The sequence below is a fragment of the Pan troglodytes genome, chromosome 1 (genome assembly GCF_028858775.2).
Source record: "Pan troglodytes isolate AG18354 chromosome 1, NHGRI_mPanTro3-v2.0_pri, whole genome shotgun sequence".
NCBI lineage: Eukaryota > Metazoa > Chordata > Mammalia > Primates > Hominidae > Pan > Pan troglodytes.
In genome coordinates this window covers 98,487,737-98,513,358 of record NC_072398.2, presented here as the reverse complement: position 1 = coordinate 98,513,358, position 25,622 = coordinate 98,487,737, and the positions used below count along the sequence as shown (strand labels likewise).

Here is a 25,622-nt window from a genome sequence, read left to right as displayed (position 1 = left end):
ACACATGAAGTGAGCTACAAAAGTTTTTTTGTACAAGGGTATATTTCAAATATAATTTGTTATAGGAGGTGGGAAGAAAAGTGAAGGAGGAAGAGAACCATGAAATAAATTCTTAAGCGCACTAAGCCTATCTGGCACTGTGAATAGGGACTATTTCCTAAACCAATCCAAGAAACTTTAAACCTTCGCGGGGCAGGGGGGGAGGGGGGAGGGGGGAGGGGGGAGGGGGGCGGGGGGGCGGTTTCTTTGAGAAATTAGTTTCATCTGGACATTTACTAGTTAAAAATCCTACTTGAAAGAAAACAAATGGCCCAAATGAATACAAACCTTTCCCTCCCATAAAATAATAATTTTTAAAAATAGAGGTTTTTTTTGGTGGGGGGAAGGGACGTTAGGAAATGTAATTTTCTCGTTGCTTACCTGATGTTACTCCTGGGTTATGGCTGGACGCAGGCTGTAGCTTGTGCTGTATTTTAGAAGGACACCTGTTCTCCCCACCCCACCCCCGTCCTAGTAGGTGAAAAACTTAGCCACGCAGAGAGCACAAACTTCCTGATCCTTCGATGCAGAGAAGGAATAACACATCAGCTTCCTCAGGATCACTAGGCAACCTACCTTGGTGTTTCTTCATTGCGCCAATCAGAAATCACCAAGGTTGAGTCCCGCCAATCGGAGCTCACAGGGGGAGGCTCTCCCCCAGCTATTCTGTTGCGATCCAGACAAACACCACCAAAAGGAGGCAGGTTTGCGTTCAACCTGACAGCTGGTCAATCCAATGAAGGAACCTTGGTGGAAGAGAGGAAAGAGGGCTGCGCTCCCCACCCCCATTAAACCAGCCAATCAAAGCGCTGAGTGAGCTAACATGGGCTGCCAATCTCGAAAGGTTTCTGTGGGTTAATTTCAGTGTAGCAGGTGTGTTGCTGTAGTAGCGTATACTGGGACAATTAAGTGAGATGTGTTGGGATCCAAGCAATACAGCTAAAAATAAATAAATATTTTTACATTGGTTGTTTCTGACAGTCAGTTTATCCTTGACTTGACTGTTCCAGAAAAACATGATCTGGGTCAGTTTGTGTACGTTTATATGGTTTACCTTAAACAGGATGAATACATTTCTACCATCGCATATCTACCAGCATTCCCTATAGCGCTTATTACTGACAAACCCATGGATGTGTATGTTTTTGGAATATGGCTGCTGAAACTACAAGCGGCAAACAGACCAAGTTTTAAGTCTTCCTTTTTCTAAAGCAAAGAAAGCAGGCAAGGCTGGAACTAGCTCCCAGGTTTCTCATTAAAAGCACAGCATTTTTCATACTACTACTCAAAAATTCTAGAAAGTGTGCTCAACTCTTCTTGCAAAGTAATAGCTACCGAAATCATCTAAAAATTAGTATTCCCTATCCCCCCATCCTCCTACCAGCCTTTCAAATGAATGAAGCCATATTTCCTGCTACTTAAATAAAAATTAGAAGCGATAAAAGGGCCTACGTACTGAACAATATTTTATTTATGCTGCAAAAAATGCCATACTTTAAAAATCAGTCTTTTTGTCCTGTAAAAAAAAGCATAGTAAAGGTAAAGCACCAATTCTTAAATTGTACATTATATATTAAAATGTTAATACATTATGTCAAAATATTGAAGAACATTGTTTTAATAACAGCACAATGACAAAAGAGCCAGTTAAATGGTATAATTTTAACATAAGTAAAAAGTGAATCCATACCAAATTTTAATACCAAAGTAAACATTACTGTTTAGAAAAATGGCATTAGAGGGCCTTAACAGATAGTATATATTTAAAGGAAATATTAAGTAGGTAATGAACAAAATCAATTTTGAAATTTTACTTATTACTGAATCAATTATGACATTTGTACTTTTGCTTTTATTCAAAAGTTCTATTGGATTTATCTCAAGATTAAGGACCACAATATGACAGTCAGCCAAAAACTTAGTTTTAGTGTACAAACTGCTTTAAACTATATATACATCTTCAGAGTTAGGGAAATATAATATAGGGTCCTTCAGTTTAAATGTTGAGAAGAACTCTGCAAGCCTGCAGAACAAAAATAATTTTTATATATGTTCCTTTGGTTCACTAAACTTTCTCCTTTTTGGCACTGACTCTTGACTAGGAGAATCAAAGTGATGGAGGACCTGTCAAAAGAAAACAACTACTAAGAATAGATACTTTCCTGTTTAAATGTCTTTAATTGTAGATTTTTTCATGTATCTGAGATTTCTCTTCTTTTTAAAAAAATTTATGCCTAGCATACCTAGCATAACTATATCTGGGTTTCTTAAAAGTAGAGTAAAATTTATTATTAACATCTTCCAATGGCTGCTGAAAGTATGTACTTGCAAAATGTATAATCTTCAGTAGGGCTGCTGTAGAAGTGAGAAGATAGATTTAACATTATGTCCTCAAAATAGCCAAATATTTCAGAGCAATAAGAAGGGAAAAAAGATTTTAAAATGAACTACAAATAGAAAAACATTCTACCTTGGAATCATGTACGATTTAAATCATGTCTTGCTTTTGTACTCTTGAGACGTTAACATTTGAGTTTTAAAAATAGTCTTAGGTTTTCAGTTGTTTAATTCTAACCTACTAATAATACTAAAATATCTAGTTGGAAAAATATGAATAATTATCTCAGAAATGGCAAATACATTATCTGATTTGGTAAAATAAGGTTCTAAATATGAAACAACTATAGGGTTTAAGTCAGGAAAAGATTTTTTTCTCCAGAGGTACTAGGAGAAGACCCTATATTTTTAGGGAACACATGTATTTAGTAAATTATCCTCCTTCTACTTCAGTTTTGATCTCTAGAAAGCTCAGATCAAATTTGTGGCCCAATTTCAGTTCTATATAAACAAAATGGCCTTAGTATTCTTGTACTGTCACTTTCTCATTCTATATTCTCTTATATTTTTCCTGGCACTGATTTTTTTTTTTTTTTAAAGATGGAGTCTTGGTCTGTCGCCAGGCTGTAGTACAGTGGCGTGATCTCGGCTCACTGCAACCTCCACCTCCCAGGTTCAAGCGATTCTCCTGCCTCACCCTCCCGAGTAGCTGGGACTACAGGCGTGCGCCACCACACCCAGCTTTTTTTTTTTTTTTTTTTTTGTATTTTTGGTAGAGACAGGGTTTCACCATGTTGGCCAGGATGGTCTCGATCTCTTGACCTCGTGATCCACCTGCCTCAGCCTCCCAAAGTGCTGGGATTACAGGCGTGAGCCACTGCACCCAGCTGATTTTTAATTTATATATTATAAATTCCTCCAATTACTTTAAATCATTCATGGAATGAGACAGGAGATGTTTACATGGAAAAAACTAATAAACCAACATAGGGCATCTTATTTCAAAATCACCTCGATTTTTAGAACAAAATATATTTAAACAAAATTTGAATATCAGAACTCTCAGGTACATCGAAAGATATCAAATTCATCATTTTAAATTTAATCTGTAGTAATGATATTCTGATCCTTGCCATTGTATTCAAACTATACATTATCATAAGACTTACTATTCTCCCAGATTCATGTTGACTTCTCTTCCGATTTTCTTTGGAAGATTTTACTGGTTGATTTCCATTTGCCTCCACAAAGATAGAATAATTACTAATTGGTTATTTCTCAAAGAACAGCCAACACTTGATTTTTCAATCTTATGCAACGATATGCAATATTTATTTATTTATTTACTTTTTAGGGACAGGGTCTCCCTCTGTCACCCAGGCTGGAATGCAGTGGCACCATCATGGCTCACTGCAGCCTGAAACTTCTGGCCTCAAGGGATCCTCCTGCCTCAGCCTGCCAAAGTGCTGGGATTACAGGAATGAGCTACAGTGCCCAGCTGGATATACAATTTTTTTAAAAAACAGCTTTATTGAGATATAATTTAGATACTATATGATTCACCCATTTATAAGTGTACAATTCAATGATTTTCAGTACATTCACAGAGTTGTACAACCATCACTACAATCAATTTTACATCACTTTCATCACCCCACAAACAAACCCCATATACCTTAGCTATCACTCTCTTATTCTGCCATCCTCCCACCAGCCTTAAGACTGTCTCAATAACTTTCCCAGTTCTGACTTTCAAATGAAAGGAATAATACAATATGTGGACTTTTGTGAGTAACTTCCTTTAATTAGCATGTTTTCAAGGTTCATCTAAGTTGTAGCATGTATTGGCACTTCATTTTTTTTATGGCTGATATTCAATTGTATGAATATACCACATTTTTTAATCCATTCATCTGTTGATGTATATTTAGGTTTTTCCCATCTTTCGGCTATTGTTAATAATGCTGTATATATAGTTATTAAAATGAATATTGGAAAATGACTAATGATTAGGTGTCATACAACTATTCTCTAAAAGGATATACTTCTTTTCTGATGCTTGAAATGAGCTTTCCAATGATAACTTCCTTAGTATATATAATAATGAATATTTTCATTTCTTGCCCTTTTCTAACCACAATTCAGTAATAATTCTCAAAATCAGGAGTACACTTGCTCAGAGTTCATATCCAAAAACATGTGCAATTTCAGAAATAAATTTATGTCCCTAAATCATCTTAATGTTACATTACAAGGAGATCTTGCTTAATAATTTTTAAAATGCTGGTCTCTATCCCTATATCCTAGTAAAGGTTATTCATCCTACATATAAACTGGCTAGGATGAACATTTTGCTTCTAGAAGTAGTAAATCTTGACATTCCTTTATCTCTTGCTTTCATGAGATACTCATTTGAATGCTGCCTTCTGCCAGTTCTAACTTCCCATTGAGAATAGGGGTGGGGGAAGACACTTAAAAATGGCACTATAATGAGTAGTGTTCCAATAATGTTTAATAACCAGCTCTAGGAGAGAAACAAACCTTGAGGCATTTGCTGATTTCTGTGCTGTGAATACTACCAACATGTCCAATTTAAGCTACCAACATGATATCTCTGAGCGGGGAGTTGGGAAGAAATGTTCTAGCACACCACTAACAGAGTGAGCTATTTATTTCCTAAACTTTGGATATTTTATGTATTTTACAGAATGCTTTTTCTTCACCCCAATGAACCTTTGAGAGTAACTTAAAGGTCTAAAATCAAATATGAATTTTGATTTAGTATAATTCATACCAAAAGCTAAAATAAAGCAGTGATTTTTTCCCTTAAGAATATGAGATTCATTTTATACAAGATATATACAAAAGATTAATTTGTAATGTCTTATTAACAAGATACTCAATTTATAAGATTGAGCATGGTGCTCACTTCAGCAGCACATATGCTAAAATTAGAACGATATAGAGAAGATTAGCATGTCCCTTGCACAAGGATGACATGCAAATTCATGAAGCATTCCATATTTTTCAGAGTGAACAGAGAACCTATAGAATGGGAGAAAATTTCTGCAATCTATCCATCTGACAAAGGTCTAATATCCAGAATCTATAAGAAACTTAAACAAATTTACAAGAAAAAACAAACAACCCCATTAAAAAGTGGGTAAAGGACATGAACAGACACTTCTCAAAAGAAGACATTCATGTGGCCAACAAACATATGAAAAACACTCAACATCACTGATCATTAGAGAAATGCAAATCAAAACCACAATGAGATACCATCTCATGCCAGTCAGAATGGTGATTATTAAAAGTTAAGAAACAACAGATGCTGACGAGGCTATGGAGAAATAGGAACACTTTTACACTGTTGGTTGGAATGTAAATTAGTTCAACCATTGTGGAAGACAGTGTGGTGATTCTTCAAAGACCTAGAACCAGAAATACCATTTGTCCCAGTAATCCCATTACTAGGTATATACCCAGAGGAATATAAATCATTCTATTACAAAGATACATGCACCTGTATGTGCACCACTATTCACAATAGCAAAGACAGAATCAACCCACATGCCCATCAGTGATAGACTGGATAAAGAAAATAAGCAGCCATAAAAAGAAATGAAATCATGTCCTTTGCAGGGACATGGATGGAGCTGGAAGCCATTATCCTCAGCAAACTAACACAGGAACAGAAAACCAAACACCACATGTTCTCGCTTATAAGTGGTAGATAAACAATGAGAACACATGGACACAAAGAGGGGAACAATACACACTGGGGCCTGTCAGGGGGTTGGAGGGAGGGAGAGCATTAGGATAAATAGCTAATGCATGTGGGGCTTAATACCTAGGTAATAGATTGATAGGTGCAGCAAATCACTATGGCACACGTTTACCTATGTAACAAACCTGCACGTCCTGCACATGTATCTTGGAACTTAAATTAAATGAAATTTAAAAAGAAAAAAAGATCAAGCATGGGAACATTCTGGCATTCTAGGAAATTTCTCTGGGAGTCTGGATGATAGTATCACTTCTTCCCAAAACCTTTCCCGGATCCCTCTCTTTAATATACCTTCAGTAAAATTAACCATTCCTTTCTTTGTGCCTATGTAGCCTATTCAGACTTCTATAATGGCTCTGTATCATTCCTTGTTTATTTCCAGTTACTAAACTTCAGCTAAGACCATGAAGTATGTGTTATTCAGGTTATATCCTAAGCACCTAGTAAAGTACCTGACACATAGTAGGTACTTAGTAAATACTGGTTTAATAAATGAAATATTAAAATAAACTCACATATGGGGGAGAATTACAAGGTTACAATGGAAAACAAACCTAAAGAGATATTTACCATTTTATTCTGAAAGACTTTTCCACTTCTTGTTTTGCTTTCAGACATACCAAGTTCAGATGTTTTATTGACTAACTGCTCAACCTAAAAAAGAAAATAATTACAAAAAATATAACTTAGTATAATAAAACCTTTTCATAACACAATAAATGGGGTCCAAAAATTTAACCACATAAAATTTAGGGTCTTGTCAAGTTAAAATCAATAATTTTGAGTTGGTTCATACTGTTCAAAAAGCACAAAAATAAAGATAGTGAAACTGACACTTTACATAATTGGCCAGCCACTGAACTGAGAAAGTACCAAATGATCACCAGGCACCACCCTTCCAGAAGACAAGAAATTTAGTCTACTTATTTGATAAATGGGCTGGGCAGAGGAAGACAGACAATCAATCATCAATCATATTATTTCCAAGTTCATATTACCTAAATCTCTTATTTCAGGATTTTACTGTATTTGAAAAGCAGAATAAAACATGTATGCTCCAAGGCAACACAAATGTATTATATATTCCACTTATAAATACAAAGCAGGGTGGAATAAATAACTGCATAAGATTCTATCTAGCTCTGAAATTCTCAGATTCTACCAATAGTATTTAGGTTTATTACTAAACAAATCCACCAGTAATATACTCAAAATTCATCAACATATAATTTCCAGATTTAGTTAATAACAAGCATTCTAAATATTGAATTGTATTCTAAAAGACCTGGAATAAGAAAATCTGAAAAATAAAAAATTAGCACAGAAGCAACTGTCCTGTGAACAAAACAAAAGTGAGATGAAACTATCAAGTTTATACCTGAGAATGAGAAATAGAAAGATCTGGACTTTCTTTAGACCTCATAATTTCATCTTCCTCACAAACTAAACTTGGTTCTGTATAAAAAAGAAAAAAAAAAGTTACACGGGTATAAAATTGAGTTGGAAGTGAGTTAATGTACATTTTCATTAACTTCTTACCTTCAAGTTCAGAAGATGCAGGGTTTTTTTCCTGTTCTTCCATTTTAGTTTCAATGTCCAAATCATCCTACATAATTATGTGAAGAAAAAAATTGACACATTTCAAAAAGGAACTGAAACAACTGAGCAGAAAGCATTTATGAACAAATTTGTTTCATGTGAAGGCTAAATACAATATAAAACTACTGGCCGGGCATGGTGGCTCATGCTTGTATTACTAGCACTTTGGAAGGCCATGGAGGGAGGATTGCTTGAGACTAGTAGTTCCAGATTAGCCTGGGCAATATGATGAGACCTCGTCTCTATGAAAAAATTTTAAAAATTAGCCAGGTGTGGTGGCATGTTTCTGTCACCTGAGGCTGAGGTGAGAGGATCGCTTGAGCCCAGAAGTTTGAGGCTGCAGTAGCCGTGATCATCCCACTGCGCTCCAGCCTGGGAGACAGGACGAGACCCTGACTCAAAAACAAACAAACAAAAAAACCCAGGCCAGGCGCAATGGCTTACGCCTGTATTCCCAGCACTTTGGGAGGCTGAGGTGGGCAGATCACTTGGGGTCAGGAGTTGGAGACCAGCCTGGCTAACATGGTGAAATCTCGTCTCTACTAAAAATACAAAAATTAGCCCGGCGTGGTGGCACACGCTTGTAATCCCAGCTACTCAGGAGGCTGAGGCAGGAGAATACCTTGAACCCAGGAGGCTAGAGGTTGCAGTGAACCAAGATCTGCCACTGCACTTCAGCCTCGGCAAAAGAGCAAGACTCTGTCTCAAAAAACAAAACAAAACAAAACAAACAAACCAGAAAACCCCCAAAACCTACAACTACCTCATGGTTGCTAGAAATAAAAGTGTTCCTAGAATTTCTATCAAAAGGCAATTTATTAATCCAAATAAAGTATAAAATACTATTTTTCTTTATTTTGCAGGGTTGCTTTAAGGACAAATGATAAAAATATACAACTTTCGGCCAGGCGTGGTGGCTCATGCCTGTAATCCCAGCACTTTGGGAGGCACAGGTGGGCAGATCACCTGAGGTCAAGAGTCCGAGACTAGCCTGACCAACATGGAGAAACCCTGTCTCTACTAAAAATACAAAATTAGCCAGGCATGGTGGCGCATGCCTGTAATCCCAGCTACTTGGGAAGCTGAGGCAGGAGAATCACTTGAACCTGGGAGGAGGAGGTTGCTGTGAGCTGAGATCGTGCCATTGCACTCCAGCCTGGGCAACAAGAGTGAAACTCTGTCTCAAAAAAAAAAAAAGTAATAAACAAAAACTCTTCAGAGAGTTATTGAAGGATAAGCTCAGTCCTGTTATGGTAGAAATTGCAACAGGTTTAATGTCTACATTACAATTATTGTTCCCTTTGTGATACATGTGAAAGAGATTTAAATATTTTAAAGAATGCTACAAACACCTCAGCCATATTTGTTATAAAGCAAGACTGGGATTTAGGTCTTAGAAAAAAGTTTTTTTCTTTGACTGAATTGGTTGAAAATTGATTGAATTTTCTATGTGTAAAGATGTGGTTAGACAGCCTAATCAGAATAGTGAATCTCTGTACATAAGTACTGTAGTCATAATTTAGAATAAATTGAGACACAGAATACAAGAGAGGTAAGATTAAAGGACATAATGTTAATGCTTGAAAGATTAAAGCAATAATGACTTTCATATTTGCTGGAAGTGAGGCAACAAAAAAACTCTTTTATACTTCTATTCATCCATTCACTCGACTAATACTTAGGACGCACTAACTAGAAATCCAAGTGCTAGGCACAGGATGATTAAAAAGTTGAATGAGACACTTTTCCTGACTTCCAGGAACTTCCAGGCTGCTTCAGAACAGTGACTTTCCAGGCCCTAGAGAAATTCAAGCACAGGCTACCTGAACACTTAGTAGGGATGTTGTAGAAAAGATTCCATCATTAGCCGGGAGTTAGACTAGTGCAATGCTTTTCAAATTATGCCCTAGAGTCCTAGGGGTTTCCTCAGAGTCCACTAAGAAGGTAAGTGACATAGGGAGTGGCAGAGCCTCCAGGAACATTCCCTACTTCAACCAGAATAGTTGTGCTTTTAAGTTCTAGTACAATGTTGTTTGGGCTAAGTAAAAAGTTTTAAAACCATAGGCCTAGACTTTAAGGTCCCTTTCAACCTTGAGTTTATGATTATAATACAGAATTTACACAAATGTTAATGGGAGCTATGAAAAATCTTCAGAATTGAGTCAAACATTTGTTATTATTGTTCTTTATAACTCTTGAAATACACTTACACTTGTATAATGCTCCTGTTCATCTTCTACATCTTTGTCCCTCAGGATTTTTTGAAATGGTGTTTTTATTTGTTTTGGTGATAGTATAGTTGAATCAATATTTTCCATTCGTTCTCTCTCAGTGGTCACTTTTACTTTGAAGATGTGAAAAGGTGTTGAGACTTCTCCCACATTTAAATACATAGGTTCCCCTTCAAATATAACTCCTTCACAATCACCATCCTTAAAACCAGGAGGCTGGTAATCTGGGGGTGTAACTGCAAAAAAGTAAGTGTAAACTGTGCTGTTCATGAAATTAAAGAAAATATAATTATTATTATAAAAACACATGCAGATTGCAGGTATTTCAAATAGTATATAAGGGCATAAGGTAAAACATACGAATTACTCTCCTGCTATGTCCAAGTCCCCATTTTATTCCCTAAAGGTAAGCTTTGTTTTCTTCACTTGACTGTCTGTGACCTTGAGTAAATTACTCGTCATCCCTGATTTGATTTTCTCATCTGTCAAATGGTGAAAATAATAGTACCTACTTCATAGGGTCATTGTGGGAATAAAATAAAGTGTCGTAAAATGTTGAGAAGAGAACTGGCACATAGTAAATACTCAGTAAATGTTAGTTGTCATTTTTGTTGCTTTATGTTCTTCTAGAAGACATGCATATAATAAAAGATATTTCATATTTACATAGGTTTTAGGAAATATATATAAAATTTCTTAAAAAACACAAATGAGCTCATACCATTCCATACCTAGCTGGTTTTAACTTAATAATATATCTTGGATAACATAATTTATCAGCACCTTCTTTTTAACAGCTTGTGTAGTATTCTATTACGCAGATGGACCATAATTTATTTACTCAGTCCCCAATGAAGGACACTGAAGTTGTTTCCAGTTTGTTCCTATTTTAGCCAATGCTATAATCAAAATCCTTATATAACTTTGCGTATTTGCACAATTATATCTTCAATATATTTTTCTCACTATAGAATTTCTGGATTAAAGATAGTGTGCATTTAAAATTTTGATACTGCCAAATTGTCCTCTAAAAATGTTGCACCTGTTTACAGTCCCTCGAGTGTATAAAAGTGCCTGCTCGGCCGGGTGCTGTGGCTCACGCCTGTTATCCCAGTACTTTGGGAGGCCAAAGTGGGTGAATCACTTGAGATCAGGAGTTCAAGACTAGCCTGGCCAACACGGTGAAACCCCATCTGTACTAAAAATACAAAAATTAGCCAGACATGGTGGCGAGTGCCTGTAGTCCCAGCTACTCAGGAGGCTGAGACAGGAGAATCGCTTGAACCCAGGAGGTGGAGGCTGCAGTGAGCTGAGATTATGCCACTGCACTCCAGCCTGGGAGACAGAGCAAGACTCTGTCTCAAACAAAAAAAAGTTCCTGTTTCCCCACATCCTTATCAATAATGGATTAACACGTTTTACCAATCTGATAAGTGAAAACTGTTAACTCATTGTTAAATTTGAGTGAGGTTATACTTCACATGGATATGTTCCTATCACTAGAGAAGCATCTATTTTAAAGCTTAATTTTGTAAATCTTTCTTTCTTGAATAGTGATATTAAGTGTAAATTTTATAATTTCAAAAAATTTAGGTGCTAAAAATATTTGGAATGGAAACCAATTGTTTCAATAATGATAAAACATATGTACCAACTGAAACAGGATGTATTGCAAATAGTACCTTCATCATAGTAAAAAAGTTTCATGGTCAAACAAACATCATTAGGTAAAGGCCCCAGATTTTGCATTAGGATATAAATCTTGCGAATGAGGAGAATGCTTGCTTTCTTGGTGTCAGTAGACGACATGCTAGATTCGTTGCTTCGGTTTTTACTAGAAGATAATCACATATTAATTTATTTTATAAAACCTGTGGCTTCTAATATCATAACTTTACATTTTAACTATTTGAGATTCTTATTTCTATTATAGCATTAAGCTGTTAACTTGAAAGTTACCATGTGTTTTAATGTCACTATTATAAAATTTTAATATTAATATCATTGCTATAAATAATAACTTAATTTTACTTAAGTGCATTTTATATTAAGTGTTTAAAGAAAGCAAATTATGTTTTAAAATTATATTTCTATATTTCTAATCACCTAAGTTCTCTTTCCACAATTAAAATTGCTTATTATTAGCCACAGAATCCTGGCTTGAAGCTACTGCAAGCCACCACTCCATTTTGCATAGCCACATCTTGATGGTTAATTGGGGATGTCCCTGCAGTTTCAGAATGAATCCTGAGGTTTAGCTATATAGCATTAATATGAATAAGTGGTAATCTGTAATACAAACAGAAAACTATAGAACAATACCTTATGAAGTCCATGAGTGGTCCATTATTGGTGTATTTGAATTTGAATTGGTAACATTCTGAAATTGTCTTAAATAGAAAATATCGCAGTTATGCTTCTGATATTCAGTACTAGCTGCTAAATAGCTATATTCTGTTTTGTATGACTCAACATCTAGTCAATACTTTTTTCTGCCATATTAATCCCTATTGATCCATTGAAACTTTTGATTCCTCATAGTCAGTTTTCATGGTTTGGGTTTGGGGCTTCAGTCTTGGAGAGACATTTATTTCCCAACTCATTGTAATGTATGTTATTGTACGGAAAAGAGAGATCAGACTGTTACTGTGTCTATGTAGGAGGGAAGACATAAGAGACTCCATTTTGAAAAAGACTTGTACTTTAAATAATTGCTTTGCTGAGATGTTGTTAATTTGTAGCTTTGCCCCAGCCACTTTGACCCAGCCACTTTGACCCAACCACTTTGATCCAATCTGGAGCTCACAGAAACATATGTTGTATGAAATCAAGGTTTAAGGGATCTAGGGCTGTGCAGGACGTGCCTTGTTAACAAAATGTTTACAAGCAGTATACTTAGTAAAAGTCATCGCCATTCTCTAGTCTCAATAAACCAGGGGCACAATGCATTGCGGAAAGCCGCAGGGACCTCTGCCCTTGAAAGCGGGGTATTGTCCAAGGTTTCTCCCCATGTGATAGTCTGAAATATGGCCTCGTGGGATGAGAAAGATCTGACCATCTGCCAGCGCGACACCCGTAAAGGGTCTGTGCTGAGGTGGATTAGTAAAAGAGGAAAGCCTCTTGCAGTTGAGATAGAGGAAGGCCACTGTCTCCTGCCTGCCCCTGGGAACTGAATGTCTCGGTATAAAACCCGATTGTACATTTGTTCAATTCTGAGATAGGACAAAAACTGCCCTATGGTGGGAGGCGAGACATGTTTGCAGCAATGCTGCCTTGTTATTCTTTACTCCACTGAGATGTTTGGGTGGTGAGAAACAAATCTGGCTTACGTGTATGTCCAGTCATAGTACCTTCCCTTGAACTTAATTATGACATAGATTCTATTGCTCACATGTTTGTTGCTGACCTTCTCCTTATTATCACCCTGCCCTCCTACTACATTCCTTTTTACTAAAATAATGAAGATAATAATCAATAAAAACTGAGGGAACTCAGAGACCGGTGCCGGTGCAGGTCCTTGGTATGCTGAGCGCCGGTCCCCTGGGCCTACTATTGTTTCTCTATACTTTGTCTCTGTGTCTTATTTCTTTTCTCAGTCTCTCGTCCCACCCGACTAGAAATGCCCACAGGTGTGGAGGGGCAGGCCACCCCTTCAGTTATTTATACCACATGGAAGGAACTCCTTAGCAGGCAGATAAGGGAGGCAACATACCTCAGCAGAGTGGCTAACACAGGGCATAAATCTTTGCTATACTGTAACCACAGGCAAGCCACTTAAGCCTTAGTTTAAGTATTAGTTTCCCCAGCTAAAAAAGAGATTAAAGACAGTACATATCTCATTGATAGTTGTGAATAAATATTCACAAATGGGATAATTTATACAGGGTACTTTATAAAGTACCTGACATATAGTAAACATTCAATAAATATTATTATTGTATCAACAAGGTTGCTAATTTACTGATAGAAAAAATGCACAATTATAAAACATATGAAAATAAATGAACATTTTCTGAACAATCAATTAGTTTTCTGAACACAATCTATTAATTCACAGCCTTTACCCAAATGATCTGCTTTGTCAGCATGGACACATATTAAGCATTAATCGCAGGTGTGAGTATCAAAGAAAAGACACATTCTCAGCCCTCCTGAAGCGTGAATACTTCTATTGCTTTCTTTATACTTCATTGCTTACATAGTGATGTTTTTAAACATCTATTTTTAACACCAGTTTAAATCTACCTCTCCTTGACTGAATGAAACGTTATATTGTAACAGCTATAGCGTAATGGGTAAACACCCAAATTGTGAACTGGCCTTCCTAGGTTCAAAAACCTGGTTCTGCCACTTCAGCCACTATGACCTTAGGCAAGAAACCCCTTGTACTTAGATTTCCTCATCTGTAAAGCGGAGAAGCTAATAGTGGTTACCTCATGAAGGTTGGGATGAATAAATGAGATAATGCACATAAAGCCCCAAAGAACAGAGCCTAATATAAAGTAAGCACTCGGTAGATCTTTCCCCCTTGTTTCTTATCTTCTGGTTTTCCCTTTCACGTTCTCCCTTCTCTCCTTTAATGGTAAGATAAATAGGTAGCTATGAATGGATTGGGATGAATATTCGAAGTTTAAGGATGACTTTCTTACTTTCCTAAAACTCAAGCCCTTTCATAATTCTAAAATGTAGTATAAAAAATACTACAAAGAATTCGACGTCAGGAGATTTAAGTTAAGTTTCTAACAGTTTGTAAGCTTTGTGGCCTAAGATCAGTCACATAATCTCTGTCATGCTAATCTGTTTAAAGGTAACAATCCAAGCCCTGCCTTACCTCAGAAGAGTTTTATGAAGCTCAAATGTGAAAATATATATGAAAGTATATTGATTAAAGCATAATTAAAAGCATAAGATATTCTTATATTATATTTCGTGTTATTTTTAGATATTAGAGGCATTATGTTTCTTTAGTAACTCAAGCACACTTACCTGAGGATCTTCTGGGTTTGTGTATACCTATTTAAAAACAATTTACAATTGAGTTATCTAAGGCTAAGTATTCAAGAACTAAATTAGATGTTCAGACTAAACTTCATGTGAACTCAGCAAAACAAACAAATAAAAATGACCACCCAAAATATTACTTTTTCATTCCATTGAATAGATCAGTTATTTGAATAATGTGACATAATCAATTGATAGTTTTAGTGTCATTTAATTAAGCAAGGCCAAATTTGGCAGTATTAAAAAAAGAACACACAATTTAAAAATACTTACAGCTAGAACAACCATCCTTAGCTGAAATACAACAAAGAACAAAAATCTTACTTGTAGTCTATAAAATAATTTTTCATTACGAATCATAAGAATTCTTTGTCCTATTTCAACATGTATTCCTAATAACAAACAATCATTGCAGATCTTGACTGCATAAGATCAATGCCTATAATGCAGTACCTTAGATATGCTTCCCTATCCCCTGAAATATCTATTGCTACTAAAATTACTGATGATTGAAATTCATGTCAGCACTTTATTTCATTGACTTAAGCAAAAAGGACATTACTGCCAGTTACAAGGAAAAAATATATATATTGTGAAATAACACAATATATGTGTTATACTGAAAACAATGAGAACTGATTTTGAAAAAAGAAAAAGCAGAGTTCAGGGCCCTGTGAATTCAACAGAGGGAGGAAGTTTTGGAGACCATAGGAAAAGAAAATCATAGAAAATAATTTAATCAAGTGATCTGCCAAAAATCTAAGAGTCATCCTTGATTCTGATCTTTTCCTTGTATTACACAGCCAGTCCATCAACAAATCCAATCACTTCTACTGCCAAATCTATCCTGAATCTCCTCTCTCTGCTATCCTGGTCTAAGCAACCATTATTTCTCACCAGTACTACAGTAATGGCCTAGGTGCTATTCTCCTTACTCCCAATCTTAATCTCCTTCTACAGCATATTCTCTAAATTGTGGGCAAAGTGATTTAAAACAATTATTTTTTAAGACAGAGTATCACTCTGTCACTCAGGCTGGAGTACAGTGGCATGATCTCAGCTTACTGCAATCTCCACCTCCCAGGTTCAAGCAATTCTCCTGCCTCAGCCTCCTGAGTAGCTGGGATTACAGGCGCGCCAACACGCCTAGCTCATTTTTGTATTTTTAGTAGAGACAAGGTTTCACCATGTTGGCCAGGCTGGTCTCAAACTCCTAACCTTAGGTGATCCACGTGTCTTGGCCTCCCAAGGTGCTAGGATTACAGGCATGAGCCACCATGCCTGGCCTAAAACAATTTTTAAATGTAAATCAAATATTACATTTCTATGTATAACCTTTGAATGGCTTTTCTTTGCACCTAAAATAAAAGCCACTGAGTGCTCTGGCCCTGCTTATCTGCCCAGGCTCATCTCATGTTATTCTCCCCCACTGCACAATTGCCCTCAGTCATATTGGCCTTCTTTTTGTTCCTGGAACTCTCTAAACTTCCAATTCTTTGCATTTGCTGCTCTGCCAGGAGTATTTTCTCCTAAAATCAATGCCTGGCTGGTTTCTTCTCATTCAGGTCTCTTCAATGTCACTTCCTCAGAGAAGCTCCTATGATCATCCCATCTAAAGTTACTTCACCTTTCCATTTACCACATACTTTTGCTAAAAATTTTAATGGCAATTTAACATTATTGAAAAGTATATGATTTGTTTTATTAACTACTTGTTTTCCTACTATACAAGGGACCCTTTTTGTTTTGTTGATCACTGTTAGCTTACCCAGTTCCTACCTAGAAGAGATGCCTAACACATAACGGGCGCTCAATATTTACTACGCCTTAATGGGGAAGATTAGGAACCATGAATAAAAATTAATCTTCTTGAGGCTGAGGCAGGAGAATGGCGTGAACCTGGGAGGCGGAGCTTGCAGTAAGCCGAGATGGTGCCACTGCACTCCAGCCTGAGCGACAGAGCAAGACTCCATCTCAAAAAAAAAAAAAATTCATCTTCTTCACAATTAGCCGAGTGCTGGACTTCATTATGCAAGTTGGTACTAAATTATACTAAGTATGCAAAAAGGATTACAATACATCTTAAAACCTTCTTAATTTTGCTAATTCAGAATTTGTGACAATTTAACCTAGATTATGTGGAAATTTATTTTTGAACCCTAATAAGAAAATAATTTATTAAATTATTAGTATAAACAAGCTTGTAGAAGGCATGTGAAACTAATGAATAAACTATTTGAAAAGACTCTTTAATTCATTAACTTTTTTGTAAGTTAACACGTGTTATTAATACAAATAAGTGTTAAAAAAACTAGCTTGGAAAAATTTGTTTAGTGTTAATTCCATTATCTTTAAATGAGTTGATGATTAGTCTTTAAAATATTCAAATGTTTAGGCTTTTCAGTAATTCAGACTGACCTACACTCAAGTTAGTTCAAATGAATGTTTTACTACATCATAACTCCAGTTATATTTGTAGATCATAAACTGTAGAAAAAAAGGATAAAGAGATTGCAAGACTTACATATTTTTTCTGTAAAGCATCATAACATCCTAGCATCCTAAAAAAAAAAAAAATCAAGGATTCATTTTTAGACTGAATGCATTTCCAGAAAATAGTTATTTTCATAAATTTCCATATTATCTCATTACTAAATAATACAAAAATGTCTTATTAAAGCTCCCTTCTTATTAACTAGCTTAAAACAAGACAAAACATAAAAAACAATGTGGCAGAAATGTAAAATGATGATAGAGATGGAAGGGAAAATACAAAATATCTGACAGCTATTTGTGGGGAACAATAATAAAATAAATAAAGCCTGCTTGCATGGGGCACAAAATAAAGAAACATTTATTTTTAAAATTTATTTTTCCAAATACCTAGACTTCAAGGAGAGGAAAACTTCAGTGGAAAATTTAATGACCTACAAAAATGCTATCTAGCATTAAAGGGTGATTCACTAAAATTTGGTTAAACACCAAAGGTATCCAAGGTACAAAAAAAAGTAAAATGAGAAAAAAATAATTTTCTCTCTTTAGGTATTCTTTTACTTGCCATTTCACTAACTGTGTAGATCCTGGGCAATTTTTATCTTCTCTCAGTATTTTGACACAAAGATCTAAACACAAAAATGATGAAATATAGTTACTTAAGAAAAGTAAACAACTAGAAATTTTAAATGAAGTTTATTTTCTTCTGCTGTGTATTACAGGTAAATTATTATTATAATTATTATTATTTTGAGACAGGGTCTCACTCTATCACCCAGGATGGAGTGCGGTGACATGATCTCAGCTCACTGGAACTTCTGCCTTCCGAGTTCAAGCCATTCTCCCACCTCAGCCTCCCCAGTAGCTGGGACTTCAGGTGCGCCACCATGACCGGCTAATTTTTGTATTTTTTGGTAGAGACAGGGTTTCCTCAAGTTGGGCAGACTAGTCTCGAACTCCTGACTTCAGGTGACCCGCCTGCCTCAACCTCCCAAAGTGCTGGGATTACAGGCGTGAGCCACCTTGCCCAGCACAGGTAAATTATTAATAGCAATAATTAATATTATTAATGTAATTAAAGGAAGAAAGGTTATATGAAAGTAGTATTTTAATATTTATTATAAGATGCCATCATAATAATTAGGATGCAAGCTGATGGGTACAAAAATATTTCGTAAAAAACTTATAGAATCCATGAAATTAGATATGTTGCTTTCATGCCATTGTTATACAAGAATCTTAGAATCTTATCCCAGTAAAATACTTGTAAAGGCCAAGAAGTTAACGGGCTATCAAAAACAAAGAGGCCTGCAAAGAAGCAACATGTAACACAGTGGAAAAGACTGAGAGTCTCTCATATCCTCAGGTACCTTAATTGAAAAACAGGTATTTGTAGGACTGCTACATGAATTAACAAGATATCGTATATAACATAGTGCTTAACATATTGCCCAGCACATAACTGGTGTACAATATTATGCATGTATAATGTACTGAGAAATAAGTTATTATTGTAGTATAAACTGGCTGTATTATTATTATTATTTTAATTTAAAAAATAGAGATGGAGTCTCCTTATGTTGACCAGGCTGGTCTTGAACTCCTGGCCTCAAGTGATCCTCCTGCCTCAGCCTCCCAAAGTGCTGGGATTACAGACGTGAGCTTCCACGCCTGGCCCTGGCTGTATTATTTTTACTTCCTTAAAATAGCACAAGAACATACACTACTACTGTATGTTTTCTATTGATTTCTTTCATCATTATAAGCATAATTTCAGGTAAAATTATACTTGAGAAACTGAGGAAAAATTTTATGATTAAGTGCTTCTAAAGGTATTGAATATATATATATATGTATATATTTTAAAACCATTTAGGTATCCAAACAAAAAGAAAAACTTGTACATCAGTGCGGCATTATTCATAATAGCCAAAAAGAGAACCCAAATGTTCATCAACTGATAAAGGGATAAATAAAATGTGGTACAGCCATACAATAGAACATTATTCAGCAACAAAAGGGGATGAAGCACTGATCCATGCTACAATACGGAGGAACCTTGAAAACATGCTAAGTGAAAGCCAGTCACAAAGGACCACTTTTTTTTTTTTTTTTTTTTTTTTTTTTGAGACTGAGTCTTGCTCTGTTGCCAGGCTGGAGTGCAGTGGCACAATCTCGGCTCACTGCAACCTCCGCCTCCCGGGTTCAAGCGATTCTCCTGCTCAGCCTCCCAAGTAGCTGGGACTACAGGCATGCACCACCATGCCCGGCTAATTTTTGTATTTTTAGTAGAGACGAGGTTTCACCATGTTGGCCAGGATGGTCTCCATGTCTTGACTTTGTGATCCGCCCGCCTCGGCCTCCCAAAGTGCTGGGATTACAGGCGTGAGCCACTGCACCCGGCCAGGACCACATTTTATATTATTTCATTTATATGAAATGTCCAGAATAAGTAAATCTGTACAGACAGAAAGTAGATTGGTGATTGCCTAGGACTGGGAAGGTTGAGGGGAAGTGCATAGTGGCTTAAGGGGTATGGAGTTTCTTCTTGGGATGAAGAAATGTTCTAAAATTGACTGTGGTGATGGTTGTACAAATCTGTTAATTTATTAAAAATCATTGAAATGGGCCGGGCGCGGTGGCTCACGCCTGTAATCACACCACTTTGGGAGGCCGAGGCGGGCGGATCACAAGGTGAGGAAATCGAGACCATCCTGGCTAACACGGTGAAACCCCGTCTCTACTAAAAATACAAAAAATTAGCCGGGCGTGGTGGCGGGCGCCTGTAGTCCCAGCTACTTGTGAGGCTGAAGCAGGAGAATGGCGTGAACCCAGGAGGTGGAGCTTGCAGTGAGCCGAGATGGCACCACTGCACTCCAGCCCGGGCGAGACCCCGTCTCAAAAAAAAAAAAAAAAAAAAAAAAATCATTGAAATGTACACTTTAAACAAGTGAACTGTCAGGTACGTGAATTGTATTAATAAAGCTTCTATTAAAATAAAATTTCTAAGTCAAAAATTATAGTTTTGGAGCAAGCAAAAATAAAAATACCATTTTAAAAGAAAGCTTTAAAATAAATATTGTATTACCATCTAGATATCTTGTTCCATAAGCGCATTCTGGGAATATTCCCCTCAAATACGTGATACAGGATACTGAAACTGCTAGAAGCCTCTTCACTAACACCAAAGACTGGTGTTCAGTTGATATCTTATTGGGAAATACCAGTGCACTCTAAAATTCAAGGGAAAGTAGAACACTTTATTTAAATTTATTAAAAATAAAGTTTCTCTTGACTTAACATATAACCAATTTTGTATAAGCATAGTACTCACCCCAAGAATTCCTCCCTATATTGGTTAGTAATCCCCCAAAAGTCAGAGCGGCATAAAAATGTGAGGGTATTTCTAGGGTAATAGCCTAAAGGACATATGCAAAAAGTACCTAAAAATCTTTTAATTTTTTTTTTTTTTTTTTAAATTGAGACAGGATCTCACCGTATTGCCCAGGCTGGAGTGCAGTGGCACAATCACAGCTGCCTACAACCTCCATTGGATGCAAGTTGATGGGCACAAAGTATTTCATTAAAAAAGTATAGGCCGGGTGCAGTGGCTCAGGCCTGTAATCCCAGCACTTTGGGAGGCTGAGGCGGGTGGATCACAAGGTCAGGAGTTCAAGACCAGCCTGGCCAAATGGTGAAACCCTGTCTCTACTAAAAATACAAAAATTAGCTGGGCGTGGTGGCAGGTACCTGTAAACCCAGCTACTCTTGTAATCCCAGCACTTGGGAGGCTGAGGCAGGGAATTGCTTGAGCCCAGGAGGCAGAGGTTGCTGTGAGCCAAGATCGCACCACTGCACTCCAGCCTGAGTGACAAAGCGAGACTCCATCTCAAAAAAAAAGTATATAATCATTATATAATTCTTCAGATTATATTCAAATATATCAAATGCTTGTATTTTGAGGATGAATAAAACAAATGTTAATAGTGGCTGGTATTTTAAAAACACCTTTTTGGGACACCCATATAAAGTGTTTTTCAGTTTAATGGTTTTTAGTTTATTCACAGAGGTGTGTGTGCAACAATCACCACCAATTTCATAACATTTTCTTCATCCCAAAAAGGAAACCCATACCAATTAGCAATCACTCCCTGTCCCTTATCCCATCCCATGTCCTACCCATTAGCCTATCTGTCCCTATAAATTTGCCTATTCTAGACATTTCATATATCCTCGCACAACCTCTAAAGTAGCTGAGACTACAGGCGTTGCACCACCATGCCTGGCTAATTTTTTTTTTTTTTTTTTTTGTAGAGATGGCATCTCACTATGTTACCCAGGCTGACCTAAACTCTTGGGCTCAAGCAATCCTCTCACCTCAGCCTCAGCTCAAAAAGTACCTAAAAATCTTAAGAATCCTCTTGCAGATTAACTGTCTGTAAATGCATAACACATGGATAGATTACATTGATTTTTCTCTTTGGTCACTGAGTAGGTATAACAGAGGTTAAGTGTAATGCAAAATCCTATACAAATATAGCAAATGCATATTTGTCTCTCGGTTACAAACATTCATTTTCTTTCTTTTTGAGACGGAGTCTCACTGTTACCCAGGCTGGAGTGCAGTGGTGTGATCTCGACTCACTGCAACCTCCCCCTTCTGAGTTCAAGTGATTCTCCTGCCTCAGCCACCTTCATAGCTGAGATTACAGGCGTGAGCCACCGTGCCCGGCCTCATTTTCTTATTTATTTATTTTTATTCTGCTTATATATTGAACATTCATGTTCTAGAGGTGGACTGCTATGAACAATAATTTCATCAAAGCAACAAAGCAGTATTCATTAATACCTAATGTAAATTAAATGTGAATGAGCAATTTAATGCAATGCAGCAAACATCCAATAGAATTCTCAATTAATTCAAAATACTTTAGCAAATATCTTCATTTCTTAAAACATGCAGTTTCCTGGTATCATAAAACCCTCAAATAGTTGAGCCCTAACTTCCAACAGAGTATTTGAGACTTCAAGAAACAATAAAAGCAGCTATTATTAAGATATACCAAAATACAAGAAATCATACCATGGGAGTCCTCTGCAACTGGGCAGTGGCCATCTTCTTCTGATAAAGTATTTTCTTTAATTCAACCTTGTGACACAAATACAAGCTTTAACTTAGAGCTCATTTTTTTCCTCTAACATTTCAGTTTACCACATATAAAATTCAAAACAATTTTATGTGAATAAATTTGAATTTCTTTAATTAAAATAGAGTCTTCAAAAACGTAGAGGTCGATATTGCAGTTGAACCATTTTGAGTAGGGTCCCGATTTGAAGCCATTTGACTAGCAAGTCTCAAACAAATGGGTTATTAAGAAACTGTTTAAGAGAACTTTTTAAAAAGGCACAATCTTCCTATTGTTATTCCCTATACAAATTCAAACAATGACAACATTGTACAGGTAGGTATTCAGTAATGAAAAATTGCCTGGCAAACCCTCTAAACTTTTTCAGTTTTATTTCTTTTTATTTTTCATTTTTTTGAGACGGAGTTGCGCTCTGTCGCCAGGCTGGAGTGCAGTGGCGCGATCTCAGCTCACTGCAAGCTCCGCCTCCCGGGTTCAAGCGATTCTCCTGCCTCAGCCTCCCGAGTAGCGGAGACCACAGGTGCCCACCACCACAGCCAGCATATATATATATATATATACAAATTTTTTTTTTCGAGACGGTGTCTCTCTCTGTTGCCCAGGCTGGAGTGTAATGGCGCGATCTCGGCTCACCGCAACCTCCCCCTCTGGGTTCAAGTGATTCTCCTGCCTCAGCCTCCTGAGTAGCTGGGACTCCAGGCATGCCACCACGCCCAGCTAATTTTTGTATTTCTAGTAGACACGGGGTTTCACCATGTTGGCCAGGAAACTCCTGACCTCGTGATCCGCCCGCCTCGGCCCCCAAGGTGTTGGGATTATAGGCGTGAAGCACCGTGCCCGGCCGCTAATTTTTTTTTCTATTTTTAGTGGAGACGGGGTTTCGCCATGTTGGTCAGGCTGGTCTCAAATGATCCTCCGGCCTCAGCCGCCCAACTTGCTGGGATTACAGGAAGTTGTGTGTCCGGAACCACTGTGTCCGGCCCCAATTTCACTTTTCTTAATCAGACAATTCAGCTGGAAGAGTTTACTAAAGAGGCAAACTTCATAGAAGAACCTATTTACGTTAAACGTTTAAATTTATCCTGACAAATCCTGAATTCGCCGTCCGTACTCACCCCATCTCAAGAACCTCTGTTGACAAGTAAGTGGGTATACATTTTTACCGCAAATGTTTTACCACTAAGACCTTAAGAAACTTAAAAGTAGGGGGAAGCTGACAGACAAAGAGATTAAAAAGTAAAATATACGCACACACACACACATATATACACACTAATATATATTACATTACGTCTGAGGGGCGGGCGCCGGAGACCAGAAGAGCTGCACGAGGCTGCACGCGCTGTGCCCGACGCGCATGCGCTTTCCTTCAACGGTCACCCGCTGGGGCGCGACAGTGGCTTTTTGACCCCTGGTCGAGGTCACCTTTCCCGCCAAGAGCAGCGCAAGGTGCACTGGGAGCCTCAGACACGGGAAGGCTCAGCGCCACGTCTCAGGCAGTGGAAAAGCCAGACAGAAGGGGGAAGGTTAAGTAACTGCGTGTGCAGTTACTGAATTTCTGATTGTTTTCTGACTTTTGATTTTCTTTCTTTCTTTTTTTTTTATTTTTTGAGACGGAGTTTTGCTCTTGTCGTCCAGGCTGAAGTGCAGTGGCATGATCTTGGCTCACTGCAACCTCTGCCTCCAGGGTTCAAGCGATTCTTCTGCCTCAGCCTCCCAAGTAGCTGGGATTACAGGCGTCCGCCACCATGCCCAGCTAATTTTTGTATTTTTAGTAGAGACGGGGTTTTGCCATGTTGGCCAAGCTGGTCTCAAACTCCCGACCTCAGGTGACCTGCCTCCCTCGGCCTCCCAAAGTGCTGGGATTACAGGCGTGAGCCACCACACCCGGCTGACTTTTGATTTTCTTATTGGAACTACCACAAATTGCATTTCCACCTTCCAATCTCCTGTATCTTCAGGAAACCATTTGCTTTAGCAGTCTTCTACTTAGCCACTTCCACTGTGTTATGTCATTGGGGACAATGGATAGCTTTGAATGTAATTTGTCTCATTTAGAAATAAAATAAAATCAGAGTGGGTAGGTATTAGTAGTTGGAGATTATTCAGTAGTACAAGCTTCTTAGTTTACAGATTATTATATATCCAAATACATTTCTTACCAGTGTAAACATTCAATTACAGGCATACCTTGGACATATTGCAAGTTCAGTTCCAGACCATCCAATAAAGCAAACAACACAATAAAGCAAATTACACAATTTTTTAGTTTTCCATGTGTATAAAAGTTATGTTGGCTAGATGTGGTGGCTCATGCCAATAATCCCAGCACTTTGGGAGGCTAAGGCGGAACGATTGCTTGAGGCCAGAAATTGGGGATCAGCTTGGGCAACAAAGTGAGACCCTGTCTCTACAAAAAATAAAAAAAATTAGGCAGAGGTTGTGGCACACACCTGTAGTCTCAGCTACTCAGGAGGCTTAGGCAGGAGGATCCCTTGAGCCCAGGAGTTTGCAGTGGCAGTGAGCCCTGTTTGAGCCACTGCATTCCTGCCTAGGCGGCAGTGAGACTTGTTTCAAAAAAAAAAATTATGGTTACACTATTAATATCTTTATATATATATATATAAATATTTTTTTTCTGAGACGGAGTCTTGCTCTGTCTGTCGCCCAGGCTGGAGTGCAGTGGTACGATCTCGGCTCACTGCAAGCTCCACCTCCTGGGTTCACACCATTCTCCTGCCTCAGCCTCCCAAGTAGCTGGGACTACAGGCGCCCGCCACCACGCCCGGCTAATTTTTTTGTATTTTTAGTAGAGACGAGGTTTCACCATGTTGGCCAGGATGGTCTCCATCTCTTGACTTTGTGATCCGCCCGCCTCGGCCTCCCAAAGTGCTGGGATTACAGGCATGAGCCACTGCGCCCGGCCCTTAATATATTTATTGTACATATCTTATGCTTACTGTAGCCTGTTAAGTGTGCAGGAGC

At 37.5% G+C, this 25,622-nt stretch overlaps 2 protein-coding genes and 1 non-coding gene across 19 annotated transcripts in view; 1 reads left to right on the top strand and 2 right to left on the bottom strand.

Annotated features, from left to right (window-relative positions):
- GOLPH3L (golgi phosphoprotein 3 like) overlaps positions 1–785 on the bottom strand; it is a 51,087-nt gene extending 50,302 nt beyond the window's left edge. The window contains exon 1 of one of the 3 annotated variants that reach the window (XM_016926557.4): positions 616–785. The gene's annotated coding sequence lies outside the window, so the exon portion shown is untranslated. Of the gene's footprint in view, positions 1–420 lie in introns of all 3 variants that reach the window. The other 2 variants (XM_001169746.4, XM_063814061.1) reach the window with 2 other exon arrangements.
- Positions 786–1,492: 707 nt separating this feature from the next.
- On the bottom strand, positions 1,493–24,072 carry HORMAD1 (HORMA domain containing 1). Of its 15 annotated transcripts, none has more exons than XM_054670590.2 (15): positions 23,924–24,035; positions 22,574–22,639; positions 20,579–20,723; positions 18,056–18,119; positions 17,522–17,558; positions 15,271–15,291; positions 14,983–15,009; positions 12,319–12,386; positions 11,679–11,830; positions 9,976–10,232; positions 7,706–7,772; positions 7,545–7,621; positions 6,737–6,820; positions 3,546–3,617; positions 1,493–1,555 (listed from the first exon to the last, which is right to left on the bottom strand). In XM_054670590.2, exons 2-15 carry the CDS (start codon positions 22,604–22,606, stop codon positions 1,535–1,537), a joined length of 1,125 nt encoding a protein of 374 aa, XP_054526565.1. In that variant the 5' UTR covers positions 22,607–22,639; positions 23,924–24,035; the 3' UTR covers positions 1,493–1,534. The 15 variants fall into 15 exon arrangements, with proteins under 15 accessions (XP_054526565.1, XP_054526567.1, XP_054526569.1 ...); XM_054670592.1 differs by having other exon boundaries at positions 23,929–24,003; XM_054670594.2 differs by having other exon boundaries at positions 23,753–23,946.
- On the top strand, positions 5,298–5,404 carry LOC112206970 (U6 spliceosomal RNA). The gene has a single exon (XR_002941449.1). It is a non-coding gene; the product is annotated as a U6 spliceosomal RNA (small nuclear RNA).
- Positions 24,073–25,622: the final 1,550 nt, after the last annotated feature.